Source organism: Poecilia formosa, unplaced genomic scaffold, assembly GCF_000485575.1.
Source record: "Poecilia formosa unplaced genomic scaffold, Poecilia_formosa-5.1.2 Scaffold356, whole genome shotgun sequence".
In the NCBI taxonomy this organism is placed as follows: domain Eukaryota; kingdom Metazoa; phylum Chordata; class Actinopteri; order Cyprinodontiformes; family Poeciliidae; genus Poecilia; species Poecilia formosa.
In genome coordinates this window covers 300,983-324,849 of record NW_006800295.1, presented here as the reverse complement: position 1 = coordinate 324,849, position 23,867 = coordinate 300,983, and the positions used below count along the sequence as shown (strand labels likewise).

At 35.6% G+C, this 23,867-nt stretch overlaps 1 protein-coding gene across 3 annotated transcripts in view; it reads left to right on the top strand.

The window, feature by feature from the left end:
* The window catches only part of apip (APAF1 interacting protein), a 16,987-nt gene extending 1,835 nt beyond the window's left edge, over positions 1-15,152 (top strand). For 2 of the 3 annotated variants that reach the window (XM_007574561.2, XM_007574562.2), the window contains exons 2-8: positions 2,591-2,659; positions 7,415-7,515; positions 9,013-9,061; positions 9,167-9,284; positions 11,106-11,241; positions 14,228-14,395; positions 14,540-15,152. In XM_007574561.2, coding sequence (XP_007574623.1) covers positions 2,591-2,659; positions 7,415-7,515; positions 9,013-9,061; positions 9,167-9,284; positions 11,106-11,241; positions 14,228-14,395; positions 14,540-14,639 — 741 coding nt within the window. In that variant the 3' untranslated portion in view covers positions 14,640-15,152. Of the gene's footprint in view, positions 1-515; positions 960-2,590; positions 2,660-7,414; positions 7,516-9,012; positions 9,062-9,166; positions 9,285-11,105; positions 11,242-14,227; positions 14,396-14,539 lie in introns of those variants that run through there. The other variant, XM_016662050.1, reaches the window with a different exon arrangement.
* The last annotated feature ends 8,715 nt before the right edge of the window (positions 15,153-23,867 follow it).

Here is a 23,867-nt window from a genome sequence, read left to right as displayed (position 1 = left end):
CACAGTTTTTCCCCCAAACTAACCGACTGAGTTGAGTAAAGCTGTTGGATGCAGGTACTGTTAGCTAAAAGATGACTAGCTAATATTAATACAGCACCTTAAGCTTAACAAGTAGCCTGTAGGCTACCGATGTTATCTATGTTCAGTTACGTACATTCATCCCCCCCCCCTCTTAGAAACAGGGAGTCTCTAAGAATCCTCTTTCTATCTCTCTCCTTCCCCCCACCCCTCACAGCGTGGTTCAACCAGACAGCCATTTGTAATCCATGGGGGGGGGAGGGGGGTTTGGAAACCACTTAGCTACAGAGAGCCAATCCAAGAACTAGAACTGGGGTGATGTTTTAGTGAGAACAGCAGCTGCAGCTGTCCAGTTGACTTTTTAGGCAAACCTTATAAGTATATGAGGGCATATAAAATAACTACCAAAACAGAGTATATAAAAAAAAAAATACCAAAAAGGGGGAAAAAATAAAATAAAATATTCAAATGCAAAACTAACAATGAAGATCAAGAAAAAACTGGCCTTTTATCCACAGACTGTCGTTGCAGGATCCCCTTTATAGTAACAAATTGGAGTAAACATAAGTTTATAATAATATACATTATTGCTTTTATATTTGCACAGTAAAGTGAATTAGCAGTCATTATCGCAACGCCAATGTCCGCAATATTACTGTAACAAAGGGCAGCTTGGATGCAATATTGGCAGACTAATATTTCTGGTGCCTTGTATTAAATAAATCAGTGTTTTTCATTAGTATATTTGGCCATTTGTATAGTCTCATATCCCCACACTAGATATGAATCTTAGTTGCCAAGATCAGAACACTTTGGCATTTCTGTGGCATTGTGCCTTTCGCTGTAATGGAGAGGAATGAGAGAAATGTGGGATAATTGTTCTATATTCAGCAATATTTGCTTTTGTTTTCCTGATATCATGCCGCCCTGTTCCTGAGCAGGTAGGATTAATCAGACGCAATTACTTTTTATTTGCTGCAAGTTAATTTGTTTTATGGACCAAATTTAGTTATGCCAGCCATTTATATTAAGCTCCATGTTCTCTTCAGGTATGTGTCAGTTGGTAGTCCTTAAACTGGGATATTCTTATTAAAGTTTCATCTCATGATCGCATTTCACCCTCTATAAAGATTTGCATACTTTAATGATGGCATGGCTCATCAAAGAGTCTGTGTTCTGACATGTAGAGTCAGAAATCTTTCATTGGAAACAATTCAGTTGTAAAACTATATAAGCAATAGATTCTCACCAAGTGAAAACTGGCTTTTTATTATAGCTGAAGGGCTCCACCTGTGTTTGACCGGGACCCAAGTTGGACCGAAACTCCCATTAGTCACACATTTCTGATGCAAGAAGAATCTTGGATTGCGTTTACTCAAGTCACTATGACAGAGACAACTACTTGCAACAAAGCATACATGGTCACTGTTTTGGATCCTTAGTGTTTTAGAAATATATAATTCCAGTCCAGATTTGCAACAAAAAGTAAATAACTTCATACAAGTCAGAGCAGCGAAGTTATATATTTATAATCTCCCGATTTTAACCTTTAAATCATTTCCTACAAAATCACAATAAATGGGAATACAACTTATAGTACCCCCCTTAAACTGCCAGCCATGTACATGATATGGACCAACTGCTAATTCCTTTGCAGCTATTACACCTAAAAAAGGAAAAACACTAACATGAAAGGAATCATCACTGTAATCAGTATGTTCATTATATATTAATGCTTTGTCTCTAAGTAATATATTTGAATAACTGAATGAACTTTGACTGCCCCTGACCCACACATGATGGATTTTTGTAAAATTATTTTTTGGACCACTTCTTGAACTTGAAACGTCAGATTAAGTTAACTTTTGTTTTCAACTAAGTTGTAAGAGATTTTTAGTAACTATGTTGTCGATATTTGAAAAAGAAATAAAGGTTTTTTTTTTGTTTTTTGTTTTTTCAAACAATCAAGTCGGAAGTGTGTGCAAGAATCAAACCACCTGTTACCAGCCACAGTGGGAACCATGTCTGATGGGGAAACGCGGATCGAGAGCGGATGCCCACTTTATCCTGGATCTTGATTTTGAGATACCATCTCATTATTTTGAGATAATTATTTTATGTATTTATTTATTTTTTTTACCAGAGGTGGCAGAAACAGGCTTGCATAGTAATGATGTATGAGATATTTTCTTTAGAAGAAAAAAAAATAGTACAAGTTTTCACTGTGGAGACTAATTCAAAATAACAGTGGGCATTTTCCAGTGGTGCACAATTGTCTTTCAGTTTAATATGAAACTACAGTTTATGTCTTATAGTGGAAATTGATGGAAGACAAAAGGAAGTTATAAGGAATTAAGATCTCCACCTCCCAGCTCTTCCTTGTAATTTCCACAGAAATGTTTCCACTGGGTAATTAGTTGACATCAGGAAGCTAAGTTTCATAGAACAATGTTTCCTTGTAACTCAAGAGTGCTAATCCTGTTTTATTTGACATAAAAATTGCACAGACGTCTTTTAATGAGGTACTGAATTGTCATCTAATGCATTTAATGGTTTTCTCATTTTCTCACAGGAGATGTCGGCCTTGTGTGGGACTAGCAACGGCTCTTCAGATGTGTGTCAAGATGCCGCAGAGAAACAAGCAAGTATAATATTACTCATAAGCACAACAGGCTTTGAAGCTTATACAAAGAGAAGGTAGAGAGTGGAGTAAAGAACAAAAGTGTTTATTTTTTATCCTGTCGACTTTTTAGCAAGTAAAAGGTGAATGCTGTCTCAGCTTATTTTATAGCTGAATATATATAAACAGGCAAATAGAGCATTTTCTTTTATAAACTAACAACAAATGTGATTTTTAAATAACAGCGTGGAGATGTAAAATAAATTTTAAACAACAAATCCTTGCTACTACTTTCAGTGTGTTGCCTGCATGCAGAAAGTAAAAGATGAAATGGTAAATGCGATCACAGCGACTGGAAAAACAAAAGGATACCAGGAGATGATAGAATGCTGAAACATAGTCCATTCAAAGCTGAAAAATAAACCAGGCCGTAAGAAACAAGCCTTATGTTCTAATAAGTTAGACGCTAGCAAGTGTTCCAGGATTGGCACAAGGTTTATGAGGGGAAATCCAAGTTTACTTGACACCTAACTCAGTGTCAGGGATGTACCATCAACCTCTGTAGACATGATTCCAAAGCAGACAAATAAGTCTATTTGAGTTTCGCAACACATTTTTTGGTCAGATGTGACCAGTCTTAGTATATTATTATTAGGGAGCTCTGAAGGAGTTAATCCTACAGTAATTCTAGCCAAGTCGACTGCAGTTTGCATGTTTGCATGAGAAAATGCCAAAATTCTGTCTGACAAGATGACTCCCAGTCTGCAGAAGCTTGGCAGAAGCGCTGCATGCCAGCATGATAACGCCTCAAAGTACGGTGCCAAAATTGCATAAGAGCTTCTAAAGAACCTTACCTAAAAAAAAGGAAAGAAGGAAAAATCACATCTCAGCCAAAATCTCAACATAAACTGCAACACTAACATTGTGCATGCCAAAGAGTAGTGAGAAGGGGGAAAAAAAAATCATTTCCTGCTAATAACTGGTTTACTGACCTTGGCTGCACTAACCGTCTCATGAGTCTGTAATTTTTTAGTGTAGTCAATTTGTTAATTTTTTATAGGAACAAACACACAAATGTCGAGAGATGTATTTACAAGTGTTACTCTACTACATCAACTGATAATTAAGAAATGAGACAGCTGCACTAATTTATGTTATGAACATTTTATGTTGTGAATGTAGATTATAGTAAGAAGAGACAAGATAAGATATTAGAAACTTTTCAGGCAGTTTAATCATTCTGATCAGTGTTTTTTTTTATTATTATTTTTTTTTTATCTTAAATACTCAAATTGAGATCCTTGTGATTTCAGTCTCCAAATTTGATTAAAGTTTTACTATTAGTGACTTTTTGCAAATCCATTCAGGTTACCAATTTTTTTATTGTTTTACAATAAAAATTAAAGCATAGTTGGGCTCTCTTTTACCTTTAAAACTACATTAACATTTTTTATTATAGATTTAGTTGAGTGTTAGACACATTTGTCAGAGATTTTTTTTTCTATATTAACGTGACAACATCACAGAGTTTCTGCAGATTTTTCAGCTGCTCCACATCCCAAAGGCACTCTGCTGTAATGAGATCTTGGCTTGTTTATGTGGATACTACTGGAAGAGTCATCCTTGTGTCCAAAAAAGTGGTTTGAGTTCATTTTAACTTTGTTACATGGTGTTTTATCCTCCTGGAAGTTTTAGAACAGAAATTCCAAATGTAATTCAAGTCCTCAAGGGCCAGAGTTATACAACTTTAAGACTTCTGTTTGCTTCAACACATCTCATCCTAGTGCCAAAACTTTATCAAAAAAAAAAAAAAAGAGTTTGAAATGGACATGTAGTTTCAGCAAATTTATTTTTGGTTTGTCAAATTGCGCAATTGTATGGTCAATGGAAACACAGCAAATGGCCCCTCAGGTCTAGAGCACGGATGTTCAAAGTACTTTTTGTAACATGGACCAAGAGTTCTCAAAGGGCAAAAAAATAAAGAAATAAAACCTATTTTAAAAACTGAAATCAGAAAAAACTTTATTGAGATTTTTTTTTTCTTTATGTTCTGAACATTAATTTAAACATGGAATCTTTTTCTACAACAGGTTTAAATTGAATGCATCCAGACTTTTGTTTGGGTTTCCTGAAAACGTTTCAACACTCGTCTGTGATTCTTTGTCAATTCTGGAGGCTTGAAGTTGAGCAACTTGCTGTTTTGTAAGCACATGGAGGCCCATCTTCCTTGAAGCATTCCCCTTAATCAACAGCCCGTTCATTCCTCACCTGGCTCGTTTGGGTCTTTTGTTTGGAGTGGGTTGTTTGCTTGGTCACTTGAATCATGATGGTATTGCTTATGTAATTTCTTTGGAATGAGTTTCAAAATAGGGTTGTAGATGCTTGAAAGCTGAAACTGCAACCTTCCTCCTCAGTCCAGTGTTGGTTTTTGTCTTTTGATTAAAATGAATTTCTTTATCTCTTTCAAGCTATCTGTTGTTTTTGTCCGGAATCTGGACTTTATTGTTATAAAAGGTGTCTACTTTACTCTTGAGGTACAACTGAAATAAAATGGTCCGATTTTATTATTATTATTATTATTATTATTATTATTATTATTATTATTATTATTATCATTTTTTTGTAGGAAAGAAATGTGTCAATGGTTGTAGTCCAAAACTTCTAGAACATTTGGCATTTTTTCCATATTAAAAGAAAGTGAACCACTTAACTAATTTAATTTGGACTTGATAGAAGGAAACTCAAAAAAAGTGTCTATTTTCAGCAATAAAAACATGATTTAGTTGTTTCTTTATTTGAAAACACTGTATTTAGCCAAGTTTTATTAATTTAATTAAACGCAGATTTTGGTGGGCCAAGATCCGCAGTGTACTATTCAGTGGAAAGATGTGGTATTATTTACTATGAAAAAGTAAAGCAGAAAGCTAGTTATGAAAAGATGAATACTTTGTGCTATAGCTAACATTTTTGCAAGAAGATTTTAAGATGTGAGCCATAGTTTTGTCCTAATTAAAAATAAAAAAAATAAAAATCTGTCTGTACCAACTACCTTCACTGATGGGACCAATTTGTATCATTTCGGGGGCTCACTTTGGGCCCCCCTGGTCAAGAGTTTAATCTCATAAATTAGAAGATGAAAGAGTAGAAATGTTCAACACCAATCTGTAGGTACACTGTCATGTTTAATTGATTATCAATTAGTAATAAACCCCTGAGTGGGCCAAGAAAATGTTCTCCACATTTTTGCACATCCAGCAGCCTGAATTAGTGATTTGGAGCATGTTAGATTCTTGTTTTCATGTTGTTTATGCCAGATTCTGACCTTCCTGTCTGAATGTCGCAACTGAAACCCAGACTCAACAAAGTTGATGTATTTCCAATCTGTTATTGTCCAGTTTTGGTCAGCTGCCTCTCTGTCTCATCAAACCAGTCTGCTAATTCTCCTCCGACATCAATAGGGTATTTTTGTTCACACAAATGCTACTCACTGGATATTTTCTCTATTTCCGATTGCTCTCTGTAAACCCCACTGATGGATGTTCCTGAAAATCCTAGCAGATCAGCAGTCTTTGAAACACTCATAGCAGACTGTTAGGCCTTAGCTATTCAAAGTCCTTTAAATCTCTTTTATTTCTTGTTTTTGTACTCAAGTTGGACTTCAGCAAGTTGTCCCTGCCGTGTCTAAATGCCTAAATTCATTGAGAAAAGGTGTCTCTTGAAGGTAGATTATGTTTTATTTTGTCTTTTTTGACAAAGTGGAGCATTTTCTACGTAGTTAGTCTGGAATATAGTTTTCATAAATTATGAGCACAGAATTCAGGACATCTTTATCACATATGCACTGATCAAGTCATATGTAAAGTTGGGGTATTATGTATGTTTGAGAAATCCTTTAATCACCTGTGGGCATGGCAGCCATTCCTCCTTTTCCACACAGCTTCTCCTTGGAGCTTCAGTCTCCAAGCCAAGCTTCCGCCTCACAGACCACACCTCCCCACTCAACTCCTCCAGACTAGTGGCATCAGCAATCAGCAAACACCTGGTGGAGCTGCGCATATGCCGAGCTCATCATATAAGCTCCTTCTCGGCACAACGCTCCTAAGAACAATATTAAAGATTCAATGGAGACATATTGTTGTGATGACGTGCTGAAGGCGGAGTCTCTGAAAGACCAGGAGTTTCTTAAAGCAACAGAGTTCCAATTTCAAGGCGTTACAATGCAAAGTCCAGTTTCTTTTAAGTCATGTTTGATTATAGGATTTTTATTACAATGGAAGTAAGGCTGACCTGTTCCATTTTTTTCACTTCTGATACCAATACAGATATCTGAGATTTAGCATTGACCAATACTGATCAGATACAGAAAAATGGTGCTGAATCGACTTAAATGCACCAATTACTTCAAAAGCTTGGTCAAGCATGTAAAAACAGAACTTTATTTTGTTCAGTCACTGGAATTAGGAGTATAACAGTCAATTTAAAAATAAATAAAGTGAAACTGACAAAAACAATGTTTTGATTTACTCTCTAAATTAAATGTAATAGTTGCTGGATTGTGCTATTAAATGGCACTCTGTGCCTGGAAAATACATAATACTATTTCTTTGGAATGTGTTATTTGTCTATAAAAACAACTTATAAAAATATTTTATATGTTATTGCTCCCATTTCTGCTGTTATGGCACCTCTGAAATGACATTGTTCAACCATAATTCCCTTATTCCTTAGTGAGTGGTTTTGTGTGTGTGTGTGTGTGTGTGTGTGTGTGTGTTGCAGGAGAAGGAGCATCCCCGTGTTCTTATTCCCGAGTTATGCCGGCTCTTCTACCAGCTTGGATGGGTGACAGGGACTGGTGGTGGGATCAGTTTGAGACGAGGGTTCGTATATGGATATATTTGCCGCTGAGTAATGTGGGTTTATTTTTATTCTTTGTCGTCCGTCTGTGATTGTCTATTCCATCTACTTTAATTAAGAAAATTTCTTTCATCTGCCCTCCTGTTCTGATGTCATATAACTTGTTGCAAGTGCCCAACAGTGCCAAATATCAAGTTCTTTTTATGAATTAGCTGTATAAAGTTCAGTAGGAGGTCAAGGCAGTGTTTGCAAATTGAAGGTAAAGGCAACAATTCTGTTACAACAAACTGGAATTGAAATTGAAGGCTTTGACAGGTTATTACTTACTTGAATGAAATCTGTGGTTTTGGCTGCTACAAAGAAAGTACCGCCCATTAGCAAATCTCTGTTTGAAATGTAGAATTGCAGACGTTTATTGAAGTCAACAAGGGATCATGATGAAACCTCCAATAAGCTAAATAAGACTCACTGACTGCTGCTCCATGTGCATTGGTATTTCAGTCAGACAGAAAAACACTGAAACGCTAAAATGAGTCAAAGAAGAATTTCCCTTTCATCTTGTTTAATGACTATGCCCGAGATTCCCATACAAAATTCTTAGTCGCTCTGCAGCATAGACCCTTTGCAGAGGCTGTTTTTTCAACCTCTTAAAAAAAATCTAAATTTGAAATAACACTGCCTTTAAAGAATGAGTCTGGGCCCAACATTTATTATCTCCTCATTGTGTTTTCAGATGATAAACAATTGGATTCCTTCAGGTAACGCAAACAAGATTTTTGCAAGCAGAGGTTAAATTGATCAAGCAATTGAGTGGATATTATCCTAATGTTATAGGATGATATAAAGAAAATGCTTTTTTCTTTTGTAATGTGAGTGCAGGCCTGAATTTTAAGTTTCAATCCCCCGGCTGCAGTTTTGGTTTGACTCAGAAATGAGTCACAGACTAAGGCTACCTTGTCAAACCATACTATCAAAATCAATAAAATGCCTCTTTCTCTGGACACGTTTGCTCGATAGACTTCACTACAATAGCTTCATCCTTTGCATTCTATTTGGAAACGTTAACACTCTACAACAAGATTATTCCAAATATTTAGAGAGGATCATCTAACACCTTCGATTTAATGCTGAAGTTCTGCATTTATTTACATTTCATTGCAGACTCTCTTCTATTAGATGCTGCCACCGAGCCTAGGTAATATGAATTTCCGCAGCAAATTCAATGCAGTAGTGGGAGAATAAGATCTGTTGACATGCATAGTAATCATATTTACCTTCTATGTCAGTTGTTGACAGAAATTCAAATCTAATGTAACAGAGAAGCGAGAGTTAACATAATTTAGGATGTGGGGTTTGTAATGGGGGATTTTTTTCCCCCACGTTTTATGATGGCATTTTTTTTTTACAAGGCAGGGAAAACACAAGCTTAGTTCAAAGAAAACTTCATGCTCTTGGCAATGTTGCAGCTTTTTCTTTCTTCTCCTGACAATAATTTATAACCACATCTCTATAACTCACAGTGATCAGATCTACATTGCACCATCAGGCGTTCAGAAGGAGAGAATACAGGTGAGTAGTTTTCAACCTAACTATAAAGTGTTCACAATAAAGATGACTCACATTTCTCAGTAACTCTGTGGCTGTTTCTCATGCTTTATCTCTGGTTGTATTCAGCCAGAAGATATGTTTGTGTGTGATGCAGAAGAGAGAGATATCAGTTGTCCTCCTGCTTGGAAGGAGTTGAAGAAAAGCCAGTGTACGCCACTTTTTATGAACGCCTACACCATGAGAGGTTAGTCACTCCTCACACATGGCGTCACACTTATGCTAACCTGTTTCTACCCATCTGCACCTTTTAATATGAACGTTACAAGTCATCCATTTTGAGTGCAATCATTCATTTTAAAGTTCCATAAACTTTAAACTTCAGCAAAAGACTGGAGGAGAATTTAAATTATAGGGTGTGAGGAATGGACCTGTCGATGTCTGAACTGCAATTTGAGTTTGTCAGTGGCCATCTTATTCTTTTTTTTTTTTTTTTCTTACCAAAAGACAGCATACTTTAAGAAGAGAATGAAACTGGAGATTCAAATTTTATGAATTTTCTTTAAAGCTTGTTATAGATTTAATCCTAAAGGTTAGGGTCTATAGCAAACACATGCAGGGCTTCATTTGTAAGTGAAAATATGGTAGGTGAAAGTTGTATTGATCTAATATTTTGTGCATAAAGAGTTCTTTTGAATGGGAGCTGTGTGTTGCAATGAGTTGTTTGTCCCTCACTGTTAAATTATTTATGATAATATAACAAGAGCTAGTTGGAGTTATTGAAGTATATAAAAGCTTTAAAGTGTTAGTTCCAACTTTCTTTCCTGCTTTTCTTACAGATTAAAGTTCTTTTAATGAGATGCCAGAGAAATTTCCAGTGATCAGTTTTCTCTGGTTATATGGAGCATAGAGTAATGTAGCACTGCCTGTCAGCTGGCAAAATGAAGGGTACTACGCTTTTTCTTTGTAACAAAAAAAACAAAACAAAGTCAGCTCTTGAAAATGTTTCAGATGGTAAGAAGATTAAAAGACCTCACATATCACTGTTTTTAAAACTACAGTGGTAAGCCATGAGCAGCAGATCTGTTAAAAAACCAACTACATGCTGGCTACCTGAGCAGATAGCGTGGCTAATTACCCATGCTCAAAATACATGTCAGATAAATTTAGATGTTTTTATTGGTATGAATAATATTGTCATTTTCAGTTTTACTAAAAAGATTGTTTTATACATTTTTATTTTTAAGTTTTGTACAAATGCTGTGACATCGCAAAACAGGGTTTAGTTTAACCAAGATTATAATGCAATTAGAATCTCATCTCAAATTATGTCCAATATCCACTGAAAATAAAATCACATCAGATGAGGTGAATGGAAGTTGTTACAAAGTTGCCTATTTATTACAGCACTTTGTCAGCTTAATGTATTCAAGACTTAATGATCAGATAAATGAAATGTGCTGCAGGGAGTTTGAGTCAGACTGGTTTTAGATCCTTTTTTTGCTGGTTCATTTTAAACTGAACTTGTAGCAACAATGTTCATGCTTGAAGACATGTTGCTTAAGTTTCCCTACCACTTGCTTGTATCACTTATCCTTTCCCTTTCCCAGCTGTGTCTTTGCTTTGCTTCAGAACTTTTTGGGAAAAACAGGGAATTTAGAAGCGGTTATCTTGCCCACAGCTAACCTGCATGATAATCATATGATAGCTAGCAAAAATCTCCAGGAAATGCCTAATAAGACCATAGGTTAATCTCACATATCTTACATGTGGAAGTTGTGATTTTAAGAAATGCTGCAGTTTTCATAAAAAAACCATTAAAACATTAAATAATGTCCACTAATAAAGGCAAAGTCAACAATGGTCAGTATTTCAAAAAAATCTCTCACTTCAAATTGATGGTCAGTCATTAACAACAAGTCATATACAATTTAGTTTTTTTCTTTCATATTTCACCATGTATTATACTTTATTCCTTAAGATGGACCATAAATAATATCTAAGAGAGAATATACTGGAGTACAACACTTAAAAACCTGAAATTGTTTTTCCCTTTGCTAAAACTCAGGGGCACAGGCAGTTATACACACCCACTCCAAGGCTGCTGTCATGACAACGCTGCTGTATCCTGGCAAAGAATTCAGGATAACACACCAAGAGATGATAAAGGGGATTCGTAAGGGCACCTCAGGCACAAACTATCGGTATGTAATCAAGCAGCAAGCATTAGTAAAGTCAGGAGAAAGGTTTAATCTCCTGGTAAAAGAGAAACATTTGGCTCATCGGCAAACATTTGTAATTTAAATGAAAACTTGCCCTCCGAAGTTAATTTATCAATGTGTTGCTCTGAAGCAGGTTCATCCGCTGTGAAATTTTATGGTGGAAACTTTCACCCTCCTCTGGTTATGCTGCTTTTTTTTTTTTTTTTTTTTTGCTTTTTGAAATCAACAGACTTGGCTTTTGTCCTTCACCACTCCTGGGAAAGGCATAAATCATCGTACATCTGATTCACTGCATGCACATACTATTTCCCCATAATAAGTGTTTGCCAGAATTTTCTCTGACAGTGTGCCTACATGGCCCCGTCTTTCCATTATTTTTCCCAGTGAACCTGACGCGCACTCATCTGATGGTTGATTGGATTTGTTAACATTTAAGACTTGTCTGCACTGCTTCTGAAATGTCCATGTTGTGGTTTTCCACAGTTAGTTTATCTTTACGAAGATTTTAACCAAAGCAAACTACTCAACTATCCAATTTGTTTTGTCTTAAACATAATGAAAATTATTGTTTTGCTTCACTTATTGCCTGAAATGAAAAATGCAGCAGACAACACAGGAAAAGAGAGATGTATATTGCTGTCTGATCGCTCCATATGTCTATTTTTACTGCAGTGAGCCTCGATGTAGCCAAACTCCGTCAAGTATGGCATTGTTTTTATGCCATATTAGATTTGTCGTGTTGATGCATTTTGACGTGCTTCAGTTTTCCGCCGCAAGACGCAAACTTCTCCATTCACTCAGTGCGTTATAGTTTCACATCAATTTGTTAGGATTTCTTGCTGAGCGTTTGCGCAGTGTGAAGTAAAGAGCAGACCAGCTGCACAGGCAGGCTGCGAAATGAGATGCAGGTGATCGGTTTGTGTGATTGGCAACAAGAGTTCGTGATCGGCGATCACCGATCATTCACTTTTTCACGGAAATCGGCCGATTATGATCGGTGGCCAATCGATCGGCACACCTCTAGTTTATACTTCTTCTTTTTAATGTTTTTACTCTGCTTGTCAACAGTAAGTATGTCTCACCCAAAAAGCCTCTTTTACTTTAACTCTAATCTGATTTATATTTCCAATACCCAAAAATTAACATTTGATTACTAAAAATCATTCCACTGAAATATAGACACCGCATAATTAGTTAGACCCATAACACGTCAACCAAAATCAAAATACCTGAAATACATGTCAGATGAAGTCAGATCATATGTCAAATAAATCGGCATATATGAATAAGACCTTCTATATTAGACTGCTTTTACTTCTAATTAACACTTCTCTTATAATCAATCATTCTTTCAATCAAGAGAAATCAAAAGTACAAGATTACTCATTCCTCTCAGGCTCTTGTTATCTGTTATGCTTTTCCCTGACCTTTCACCTACCATCTACCTCCAACACGACATTGGTGATCTTTAATTACAGTTACACCTTTTACACCATTTCAAGTTCAAATGTCAAAATCAGATTTAAAACCTTTTAGTTTAGCTTTGATTCAACATTCATATATAATATTATGATAACCATAATACCTGGACCCACTCTGTTAGTTACTCTCATTATAACCATAATGTGAGTTTTTACAGATGATGTTCTGAAAAGAAACCAAGAATACTCCGTTATTCTAATTATTTAATACCAAAATTACTGTTACTTGTTTTACTTGTAAGTATTTCCACAAGTGTAAGTATTCTTATAAATAACCCAATATTAATATAAGTATTTTAATTTGGGTCTTATCAAATTACTCAAAATGTTTAAATTGTATTATTTAAACCTTTAATCCTTTGAAACAAGGAATAGTCTAATCTATTCTTATACTTTTGCAGGCTGGAAGCTTTTTTCCTCTTTCTTCAGGAAACCTGCTGGAAGCTTACTTCCTCTTTCATGAAACTCTTTCTATCTGACTATGATTTGTTTTATGATCAGATAGAAAAAATAAGAATTAAAGCAAAGTATGCAGGACGCAATAACAACACACACAACCAGATTAATTTCATTACAGTCTGACTCTACTGTTGGGTATGATGTCACCTGTGTAATTAATTTCAAAGATAACTTTATTTATTGTCACTATTAAACTAAAAGGGGAAGTGGGATGATCTCGACTTTTCTCGACAATATTTCTAATGACTATTTAAGTGCAAAGCCAGAATTATATGTTGTTTGTATCAAAGAAACTTTATGGTAGTTAACAGTGGATTGTAAAAAAGTTCATGCCCTTTAGCTTTCTTACATCTTGTCATGTCACAGACCAAAAGGTTTCATGTACTTTATGTGCTTGGCCAAACAAAGTAATAATTTTGAGGCCATAGCATAACAATGCTCAGTTTTTGAAATTTTATTAAAGATTCTGAAAAGTGTAACGGGCATTTATATCCAGCTCCCCTGAGTCAAAACTTTGTGCAACTACATTTCTCTTTAACAGGTTTTCTTCTAGGTTTGTCTTCTAATTAGCACAGTTTGGGAGAATGTTTTATGACTTGACCCTGCTGATGTACCCAGGACTTTTCCTCAGTCCTCTCTGGTGTGTTTCCTGGTCTTCATGATTCATTGTTCATTCGTACTTTTTTTTCTAACAAACCTCTGAGGCTTTCCCAGAACAGCTTTATGTGTATAGACATTAGACTATATGCAGTTGCTTCTCTATTTAGAAATGAGGTGGTTCCTGAAGAAATATAGACTTAATTTTAATCAGGAATATCAGATTCAAAGAGGCTAAATAGCAACACACTTTGCTCTTTTCAGATTTTTATAAGTGTATTGTAGTTTGTGGTTGTAACAGCCTGCGATGTGGAACATTTCAAGGTGTGATGATGCTTTTCTAGGGACTGAGATTCTTGCTATAAAATGTACAGCTTCAGAAGGTTTCAATAATTTGTGCCTTTTTGTTTTTTTATACTTGGCTTTTGTAGGTATGATGACATGCTGGTAGTTCCTATTATTGAAAACACACCAGAGGAGAAGGACTTGAAAGACAGGATGGCCCGAGCGATGGAAGAATACCCGGACTCATGCGCAGTTCTTGTTCGCCGGCATGGTGTTTATGTTTGGGGAGAGTCTTGGGAAAAAGCAAAAACAATGTGAGCATTTATTTTTTCCAGCAAGTGTATCCCTAATAAATCTAACCTAGCATATACAATATATTTGTTTTATTATAGTTAAGCAAACACATTGACATTCTGCTTTTTATGTTAATTATTTCCCTAAATCATTGTGTTTTACAGGTGTGAATGCTATGATTACCTGTTTGATATTGCTGTCCAGATGAAGCAGTGCGGTTTGGACCCCTCAGCCCTTCCAGTGGAAGAAAAGGGAATAGTGTGACATTTACTGGTGCTTATTTTTGAGACATTTGTTACAGAAAGGTTAGCCGAGTTCAATCAGGGGAGCAGATTGTAATCATTTGCCTTTCACGGCAGTCCGCCTCAAAATGGATGAAATGTGATGGCGAGGGCAAATTCGGGGTTGAAGATCGAATGCCTGCAATCTGGAGGTAGCTGCAGGTACACTGTAAAGCACTGTGGGACAACTCACAAGAGAGTAGCTGTCAAACCAATGTCCTCAGGTTCAAATGCCTTTCTGTTCAAGCCTGGCTGCACTGAAATCAAGGAATTTCTGTATGTCAGAGAGAACTAGAGCACAGATCTCACTTAATCTGTAATACTTTTAACTTCTTTTGCCTCAGCGAATAAAACATGAGATGTCAGTTGTGACTTGATGATTTTTTTTTGTTTACTTATCTGTCCCTTTCATTTTTGTGAGCCACATTTCATATTGAACAACTCATTTACAAATGAGACAAAAGTTTGACTGGTGGAATAAAAATCACAGTGTACACTTGAGTGCCTGTGGTCATTTTGTCAAATATCTTTTACAGAAAATAACTTTATGTGGCACGAAAGAACTCGTGCTGAGTTCGTGGACGTCCTTTCAGTCCCGCTCCACCATCCCAGCAGCAGGGAAGCATGTTTAGCGCAAAACTTGTACAGTGCCTGTAGATCCTCGCACAGCATGCGTTCAGTTGTGTGCACACTTATTTCTCATGAAAGGCAGAGCTGTCATTTTTTTAACAAGCTCCCTTTGCTGCCACTATCCCAGCGCTTCCACAACTTTACTCACTCAAAACAGAGCGCTGTCAAACGTGCCGCAGGCTTATTAGATAGGGTGGTGGGGGAAGTGAAACAAAATTCTTTTTTTGTGCTGCCAAGATTGCTCACCTCCTAATGAAGAATTCAGATAAATCGTCTCCCAAACAACAATGAAAAAGACCGTGTGAACATCACGAGTATCTAGGAAAAAAAACAAAAGTTTTAGATTTTTTTTGGTAGTTTAAAAGTATATTCATATTAAGGGCATTAAAAAATAAAAACATGCAAATACTCTGTACTCTCAAATGTCAGACTGGGGGTAAAAAAATGTCTTAATACTGAAAAATGTTGCATATTTCGTATTTCCAAATACTTGTTTTATTATGCATTTATATCAATATTTATGGCCTGTATGAAAAGTTTACTTACAGACACATCAAGATTACAATATTAGAGCTCTGGAGGGACACTGTGGCACATCAATCACACATGGAACGAGGACAGCTTGGCACAGAAATCTTTGTCACAGATACCTTATGATTTAGTTGAACTGCTGGACAGGTACCGTGAGACAGTAGAAAAATGACCCACTATGTCTTTTTCTAAACTTGACCTGGTTTGAACATGACATTAAGTCAAGGAAAGATGGGGGCGGGGTTTATTGAGAGCTCAAGACAAACTGAGGTACAAAGTGAATCTGACTGCACTGTGGCTGCACTACTCTGCTTCTGAAGATAAACCACTAATACAGTCTTAATGTGTGGTTTCAAGCTTAAAATGTTACAGTATTGGAAAGGTGTGTAAAACAGATAATAAACATAGGCTCTTAGTAGAGTCAGTGATTTTAGAAGGGGAATCATGGGCATTTTCCAGCTAATACCAGACACAACTTAAAATCACTTACATTTGATGTTAACATTTTTATTAAAGGATGTACATTTAAATGTTTAATATTCACAAAGAGATTTTAAGAAAAGAAAATGGTTATCAGCTTCAGCTTCTGAAAATGACATAAGGAAGAAAACCTGCAATGAAATTGATTATTGATGAAGTTGACATAATTCAAGTGTTTGTATATTCATATGTATATCATTATGGCTGTGATTTTACTCACCATTTTTATTGTGAATTGCTTGTTTGTAGAGATCTAGGGTAGTTCTTCAGCATAAAGCACATAAGTACCTCAACTAGGCTGTTTTTTCTTTATTCGTAATTAACCTCTAAAGTTACCATTCCATCATTTTAATTTAATGGAAAATAATAGAGAAATTACAATTCTAGTTCATAGGTAAGTTAGAAGACTGGGACTAGCCTTTAGCCTATCCTTTACTATCACTGAGAATTAAATAAAAAGTATTAATTGTACAACATTTTCTCAAATGCTATATGCGTTATTAAAAAAAAAACATTTGCTTTTAGAAATTACCTTTGTAAGTAGTATCCCACAGATTCCCTAAGCAAAGATACAAACATACATTCAAACTATGGAAAAACTACACAAAAAAGTTTCTTCTTTGTGCCACAAAACTGTAAAAAATATCTCTTTTTTTTGTTGTTTGTCTCTTCTGTTAATTGTAATTTCCAACTTTTATGGGGAGACTGAGCTTTTGTATTTCCCAGAAGCCAAATCTCTGGGAAATACTTGGCTTCTAGGGACTTATCAAGCTCTACATTTTCTATATTTGCATGTTGGTTTAAACTCTCTCAAAAACCTTCTTTGATGGTTATGTTTATTGAGAAAAGCTTGAAGCTTGCACCGAATAGCCACAAAATCAAATTAATGTTTTGGATCCTCTTCTGCTTTATTACTGTACCCATTAAATGTCCTTCTTGGAACACATTATCAGCTTCTGCGCAGAGCATCTCATTAAAAGCATTGCAGAAAATGTTATTTTCACCACTGTTTTCAATCAGCTGAGGGATGTATAACGGCTCAAGTGCTGTAGTGGCGCCTCTCAACCCATAAATTATGTTCAACTTGTATTAACGTGTTTGGCACCCATGTCTCAGGAGAAGAGGAACATTCATTGCTGCCCCATATTTTTTACAATATTGATTAAAGTGTAAATGTGTTTATGATTTTTAGCTCCAGTAAAAGCGTTGTGACAGGCCAAATGGTGATATGAATTAATATTATTGACGTTCAGACCAAAGTACTGTAATTCTGTGTGTATCAGCCGCTCGGCGCACACATCCAAATAGAAAACAATGGAATCTAAAGAATGATCAACATATCATATACCACTTTCAGGCCGTCTGATGCTTTGCTCTATTTTGTCTTTATTACAGAAAGATGTCAAAAGCTAGAGTGAGAGAGGAGACACCTGTAGTTTTTCATTTTAAACAAGGAAGTAGAGGGTTAGTGGCACAGCTTTTGCCCTCCAGTTTGAAGGTTGGGCTTTTTGAGATATCAGCAGTGCTTTTGTGATTGAAATGGGAATAATTTACCCCTTAAGCCTCTAAAGAACTTCTGTATCCTGATTTTTTTTTTTCTTTTCCCCGGTACCCTTGACAGATGTGTTGAGCATGCATTCTATACAATAACACAAGAAGTTGAAATCTATGACCTTTTTATTCGGTGACCGGTAACAAAGCAGTGTGGATTTTCATGCGTGCACCTTTTCTTTACAAGAGGAGGATGAAGCACGAGGCCCTTATCCGTGTGACTCAAAGGGCAGAAGTGCAGCATTCTGCGGTGTTTTGTTTAGGTAACTATTAAAATGACTGGGCAAATTTGGATTGTTACCTTGTAAGCAGAAAGAAAATGTGAAGATTTACTAAGAAAGTCTCTTTTTTTTATCACAAGCCTTGTCTTCTTAACCTCAAATCTGAGGTGGATTAAACTGAATCTGGGGCTTAAACAAAAAAAAAAAAAAAAATGTAGGAAAGTGAAAGTAAACTTTTACATTCTACCATCAAGAATAACATCAGCCATTAGTAACATGAAGCTAATAAAAACAACATAGCTTTTGCTCGACACGGGTTTTTATTCTCAAAGACTTTTCATCGTGCTGAAAGTTAAGGCAAATGTCACTACATGTTTCTTCTTGCCTACTAGGTGTTTGTTTACATGACCACCACACCATGAAGGTCATGTTACAAAAGAGCTTCTTTTTCTTTTTCTGTTTTTCTTTTTTTTATTTTGTTTCGAAATCGCTTCATGCTCTGCTAGTTTACAGCCTCTTATTATACTGACTAGTGTGAAATGTTAATGGATGTAAAAGGTAATAGAGATAAGAAAAACCTTTTAAAACACAATAAATGTGTAGGACGTGTGCATTAAGTGCCAGCTAATTAAAGTTTTTAAATTGGCTCTTTAAATCTATTATCCAGGTAGTCATTAAGTTGTCTATGTGTAATTTGAACAGAAATGGAAATTTAGTTAATGGAACAAAGAAACAGTAAATTAATTTTTATATGATGCTGACAAAAGCCAGTGAATTATTTAATTAGAAACACTTTGTGATATAACAGAATACTGATTGATGTTCCTCTCTGCAATTGAAGTCTTAGTTTGTATTTATGGGTGAGACTGGATTAGATAAATGTAGGTTCATTTATTTATATTTGTATAGTTTATGAACAGTAGAGAAACAAGCATAGAAACCTGGCCCTGGATCTGTGTCAGCTTACCATTGACACCATTAAACCTTTCTAAAATTATTACTTTATTGAACCAAGTGAGAAAAATGAGCATATGTGGCTTGGTAGATAAGGGTAGCAACTCATACAGGTAAAATAAAGTACCTGATGTGAGTCAGTGCTAGAAAAACAACAAGGTCTCCTGCCAGCTACTATGTTTACTGGTACGTTTCTAGCTGCAGTCTGTGAAAAACAGATGGTGTACTTTTACTTACATCGTGTGTAAAGGTTTAATGTCTGGTCTGCTGAATTCCAATGGAAATCGACCTCCTCAGCCAAACCAGCTGCAGCACTTGGCTGTGAGCCCTTTTCTGCCCTTAATCCATTCACCCGGGTCTCACTTTTGTCTTCTTGTCAGCTCTGACTTTGTCGATAGTGATGCAAACAACCATAGCTATACTTTCCCCCAAAGCTAACGTCTGAGCTGTAAAATCAGTATTGCTTTTCTAAAATAGCTTTTGCAATGTATGTTAGTCATTCTCGCTATTAGTTACTTGCACTACAAGCTGGCTGTGGTTATATAATGACCGCAGAGAGAATAGTGCATTTTATTTAGTTTCTCTGGAGCCTAACTTGACCATTTCAGCAATTAGCCTATCCATGGTTGTTGACTCAAGATGTTTCGCTTTGAATCTGAGAAGTGTTTCACAGCTGTGATATATACAATTGTGGAAATGTATCCACATCCATTTTCATATTTAGTCTTGTTGGATCAAACTGGATTTTATAGTAATATTTTTTGATGGAGAAAAAAAAAAAAAACGTCTTAAATCGTTAGTCCAGCCTCCTGCTCTTTCAAGTTTCTCTTGATCATATCTAACTGAGCTTGAGCTATTTTTCAAAGAGTTGGCAATGTGTGAAGATGGTAAAGAAATACTATAGGAATCTTGCAGCTGCTACTTCATGTGGTTCCAAAAAGTGTTTACTTTAACTTTGTGGAAAACCAAGCTTTTCAGATTTTTTTTTGTGAAAAGAATTTGAAAACCATGTGTCTAATTTCAGTTCACAATCAAGCATTACTTTGGTTTGATCTATCACTTCAAATCGAGATAAAATACACACGTTTATGGTTTTCAGATAAATTATGGAAGAACTCAAGAGACATGAATACTTTTGTGACTTCTTCAAAATATGATAATTGTCTTTGCAAAAAGTATGTGCATTTAGTAATAAAGCAGTGAATATGCTCACCAAATATTTCATACAAGTTCATAACTAATGTCAAGGTTGTTTTATGCATTACATTTAATAATAATTCCATCTTTATCTACGTGCAGAAATATAAGCATAAACTTTCCTGAAGTCTCCTAAGAGATTTTTTAATACATTTTATTTATTGTGATGATCACAATAGAAAGCTTTTTACCATGTCATAATTTGCTGCTAAACCTCTAATTTTACATTATATGGTTATTTTATTTCAAATAATGCAGAAACTTGCCTGTGGTTGATGAGGTTCACTCATCTCGTCTCAGTCAGGTAGCAATAGGAACCAGTTTATCCAGTTCTAACCAAGCGCTGCCAGGGTTCACTGAAACAGCCTTCAGCCATAATTATGCAGAATCAAGTTAAACATCCGTTTCACAACGTCACAGAAACAATTACATGCAAAACCTGTCATTTTATTTTGGCTTTGAGGTGGAAATCCAAAGTTTCCACCTGTTGGAAACAGGTTGGAAACTTCCTTGTTGGTTTTGGAAACCAAAACCAAAAAGGATGCCATATGTAATTGCTTAAAATGATATTTAAGCAATTACTAAATGTAGAAAATAAACAAAAGCATTTTTAAAACCATAGCAATGTAAACACAGTGTGGTACAGCCCTGCTAACTTTATTAAAACCTCCAATGGCAATTCAGGTATTGAATGGGGACTGCTGAAGTAACTTAAGAATTTTGTAATAACTATTTATATATCCATATATTTTTCTTTTACTGACATGCTGGCATGCTACTATTATGTTAAGCCAAATACATTTGAGATACATTAATTGTATTAAAACAAAAAATAGTGTTGAATTTTCTATATCAGTCTGGTTCTGTTAATGTCGTCTGGATTATAACTGATTTGATTTTATATGTAGTCTTTGCAGCAGTGAGGGTTTTAACAAATTAAACATGTTCGTTGGGGGTCTATCTTTGCCTCAAGCAAACAAGTGCATTCATACCGCTGATCAAAATCTAACACTGGAGAAGAAGTTACAAATATTCACATTTCATGCTGCTAGGTGGGAGCCAGCTTATAGCTAGAACTTCAAAATGCAAAAGAACGAAGCAGGAGCAAGAGACCAAATAAAATAAAATGAACAAAAACAAATAGGTCACTCGTCAAATTATTAAAGATGTTTTAGGCCATAAGACTATCTTGATTCATATTATTTTGTCAGGTATTTACACTTCTTTCGCCCTCTTTCCCCACATGTCAAAGTCTTTGAAAGTGGCAGGATGGAAAACATTAAGTCCCTGGAGATTTCAGGCACAGTGAGACATTTAGGCTTTTTAATAGATGTTGAGACGCATGGGCCCAAAACTACTGCAAAATGTTTGACCTGCACTGCGTGAAATTAAGATCCGTCCTGACACTGACTGCAGCCCAACAATCACACAAAACGGTCTGCAAGAGAAGGGACCAATGAACAAAGATAGTAGAATCCACAGGAGTTCTTACTCCAGTTGTTTTCTGTACGGCACAAGGGAGAAGGCTCCATCATGGCCGTTTCCTTCAGTGGAACAATGTTACTACCACACTTGGCTGTGTGGAGATGCTGCGGGAATCATTCCTCTGGACTTGACATACTCTTTATAAAACATACTATAACTTTAAAGCTGTAGTATGAAATGTTTGTATAACAAATATGTTTTTCACCTGCAACTATCACTATGTTTTGACAGTTTAATATGAGATATCATTTATGAAAGAATCAAGCTTTCCACTTCCTCTCTGAGCTGTCAGAAATGCACCGCTCTTGGTCGAAAATAATCAATCAAATCCACAATTTCTTTTCAAAGATTATCTGCCTTATGACAGTTGTAACAAATAGGTAAACTTTTTTTTTCATAAAAGATACATTCTGTATCCTTAAGGCAAAGCTAAGTTAAATAGGAAAGCTCTTTATGCTACTTCCTATTAAGGTTCCTAACCTTAGCTGTGGTTATGTGATTTTTCTGGTGAGTGGAAGGATGGGAGTTCAGCACTCGGCTTACTGGAATAAGTTGATTTCAGAGAGAAATGAGTTTGGACTTCTAGAGAGAAGTTGGAGTGGAGCAAGGGGTCATCTAAATCAAAAGGAGTTAGTCAAGGCGGTACGTCGCATTTGATCAGGATTTCTCCCAGCTGTCTACCTTAAGAGGATCCTTAATTATGCACCACATGGGCATAGGACTTGACTAGCCTCGGCAGATAGACTTTTTAATAAGTAGAACAAAATTAAATGGATATGAATTGAACCAAATGTCTTATGTTTCATGCAAGTTTTCACATGGCTTTTTTTTCTCCTACAGATTATACATTGAAATATCACTATTGAAAAAAAAACAAATATTCTTTACTATTATATTTTAATGCTTCTGAGTGGTTGGTTTACTTAATGTAATGAATAGAAATTAAATCAACTACAGCATCAAATTATATATCTGATGATGTCTCCTCAGACATTTTCTGTGGAGATTCCTGCTTTCCTCGATTTCAAGTGCACAGCTTTGGTTTTGAACGCAGCCTCGGTTTCCCCCAGAGCAGAGGTGCTTTTCCCATGGGCTCTGAGCCGATCCTCAGAAAGATTTAACAAGAAAGATGTTTAAAAAAAAAAAATAAAAATACAGGATTTTTTTTTTCACTATTTTTCATGTGCAAATGTGAATCCACTGCTGCTTTATACTTTTGCTTCATGTTAATTATTTATGATTGATATATATGATGTGATGGGTTTTTTTTCCAAACTTCATAGCAAATCAAAAAGAAGATCAACCTATCAGATTACAGAGAGGCCAGACTGTTCATCGATTGATAAGCAAGAGCTCAGCACAGTTGAAAGACAGAGAATTACTTTGATCTTGTGTAAGAGAAATGAATGTAGTTCCTAATATATGTCTGAAATATATAAATGATATAAATTCTAAAAGAAACTAACAGATGTAAATTATCAGATTAAGCTGATTAAAAAAAAAGAAAAAGTTTTGCAATAGATAGCCCATACTAGAAAGTCAAAGCTGACACACCAGCACATCTATAAAAGTTACTTGATTGAAAGCCGTTATATACAAAATTATGATGTTAAATTGTCCTTCAAACTGTCAAGGCACAGTGAATAATGTCCCTAACTTCACAAATATTAAATGGATTATGATAATAAATCGCTGTCATGGATCCTTTCATACCTCTCATGAGACCAGTCAAGACAGCAGTTACCAAGGCAATGATGGGCCAAGGAAAAGTGCTGGCGTCATTTTTTAAAATTCTAATTATTAAAACAAAAACTTTGCAAGAACTCCTAAGACAAAAATATTCTAAACTCAACTGCAAATAAGAGTCCTTCACCTTCAGTGGTAGCTACAGCAAACCTCTTCTGTCAGGAAAAAAAGTAAAGCATTTTTGTATCAGTTGCCAAAACTGTTCTCTGCTCTTGCTTGGAAATTTTAATTGTTTATTAAAGGAATAGAAATAATGAGGTTGTTTACAGGCAAACTTTTAGGCAAAATATTAGTTACTTCAAATAAATTCAGAGAGAATGATGAGCAATTTACAAAAAGGCATTGAGCTAATGATAAAACGTTCTTTTCAAGATGAGAAGCTGGATTAGCCTATCATGTTCTCAGCTTTGAATAAA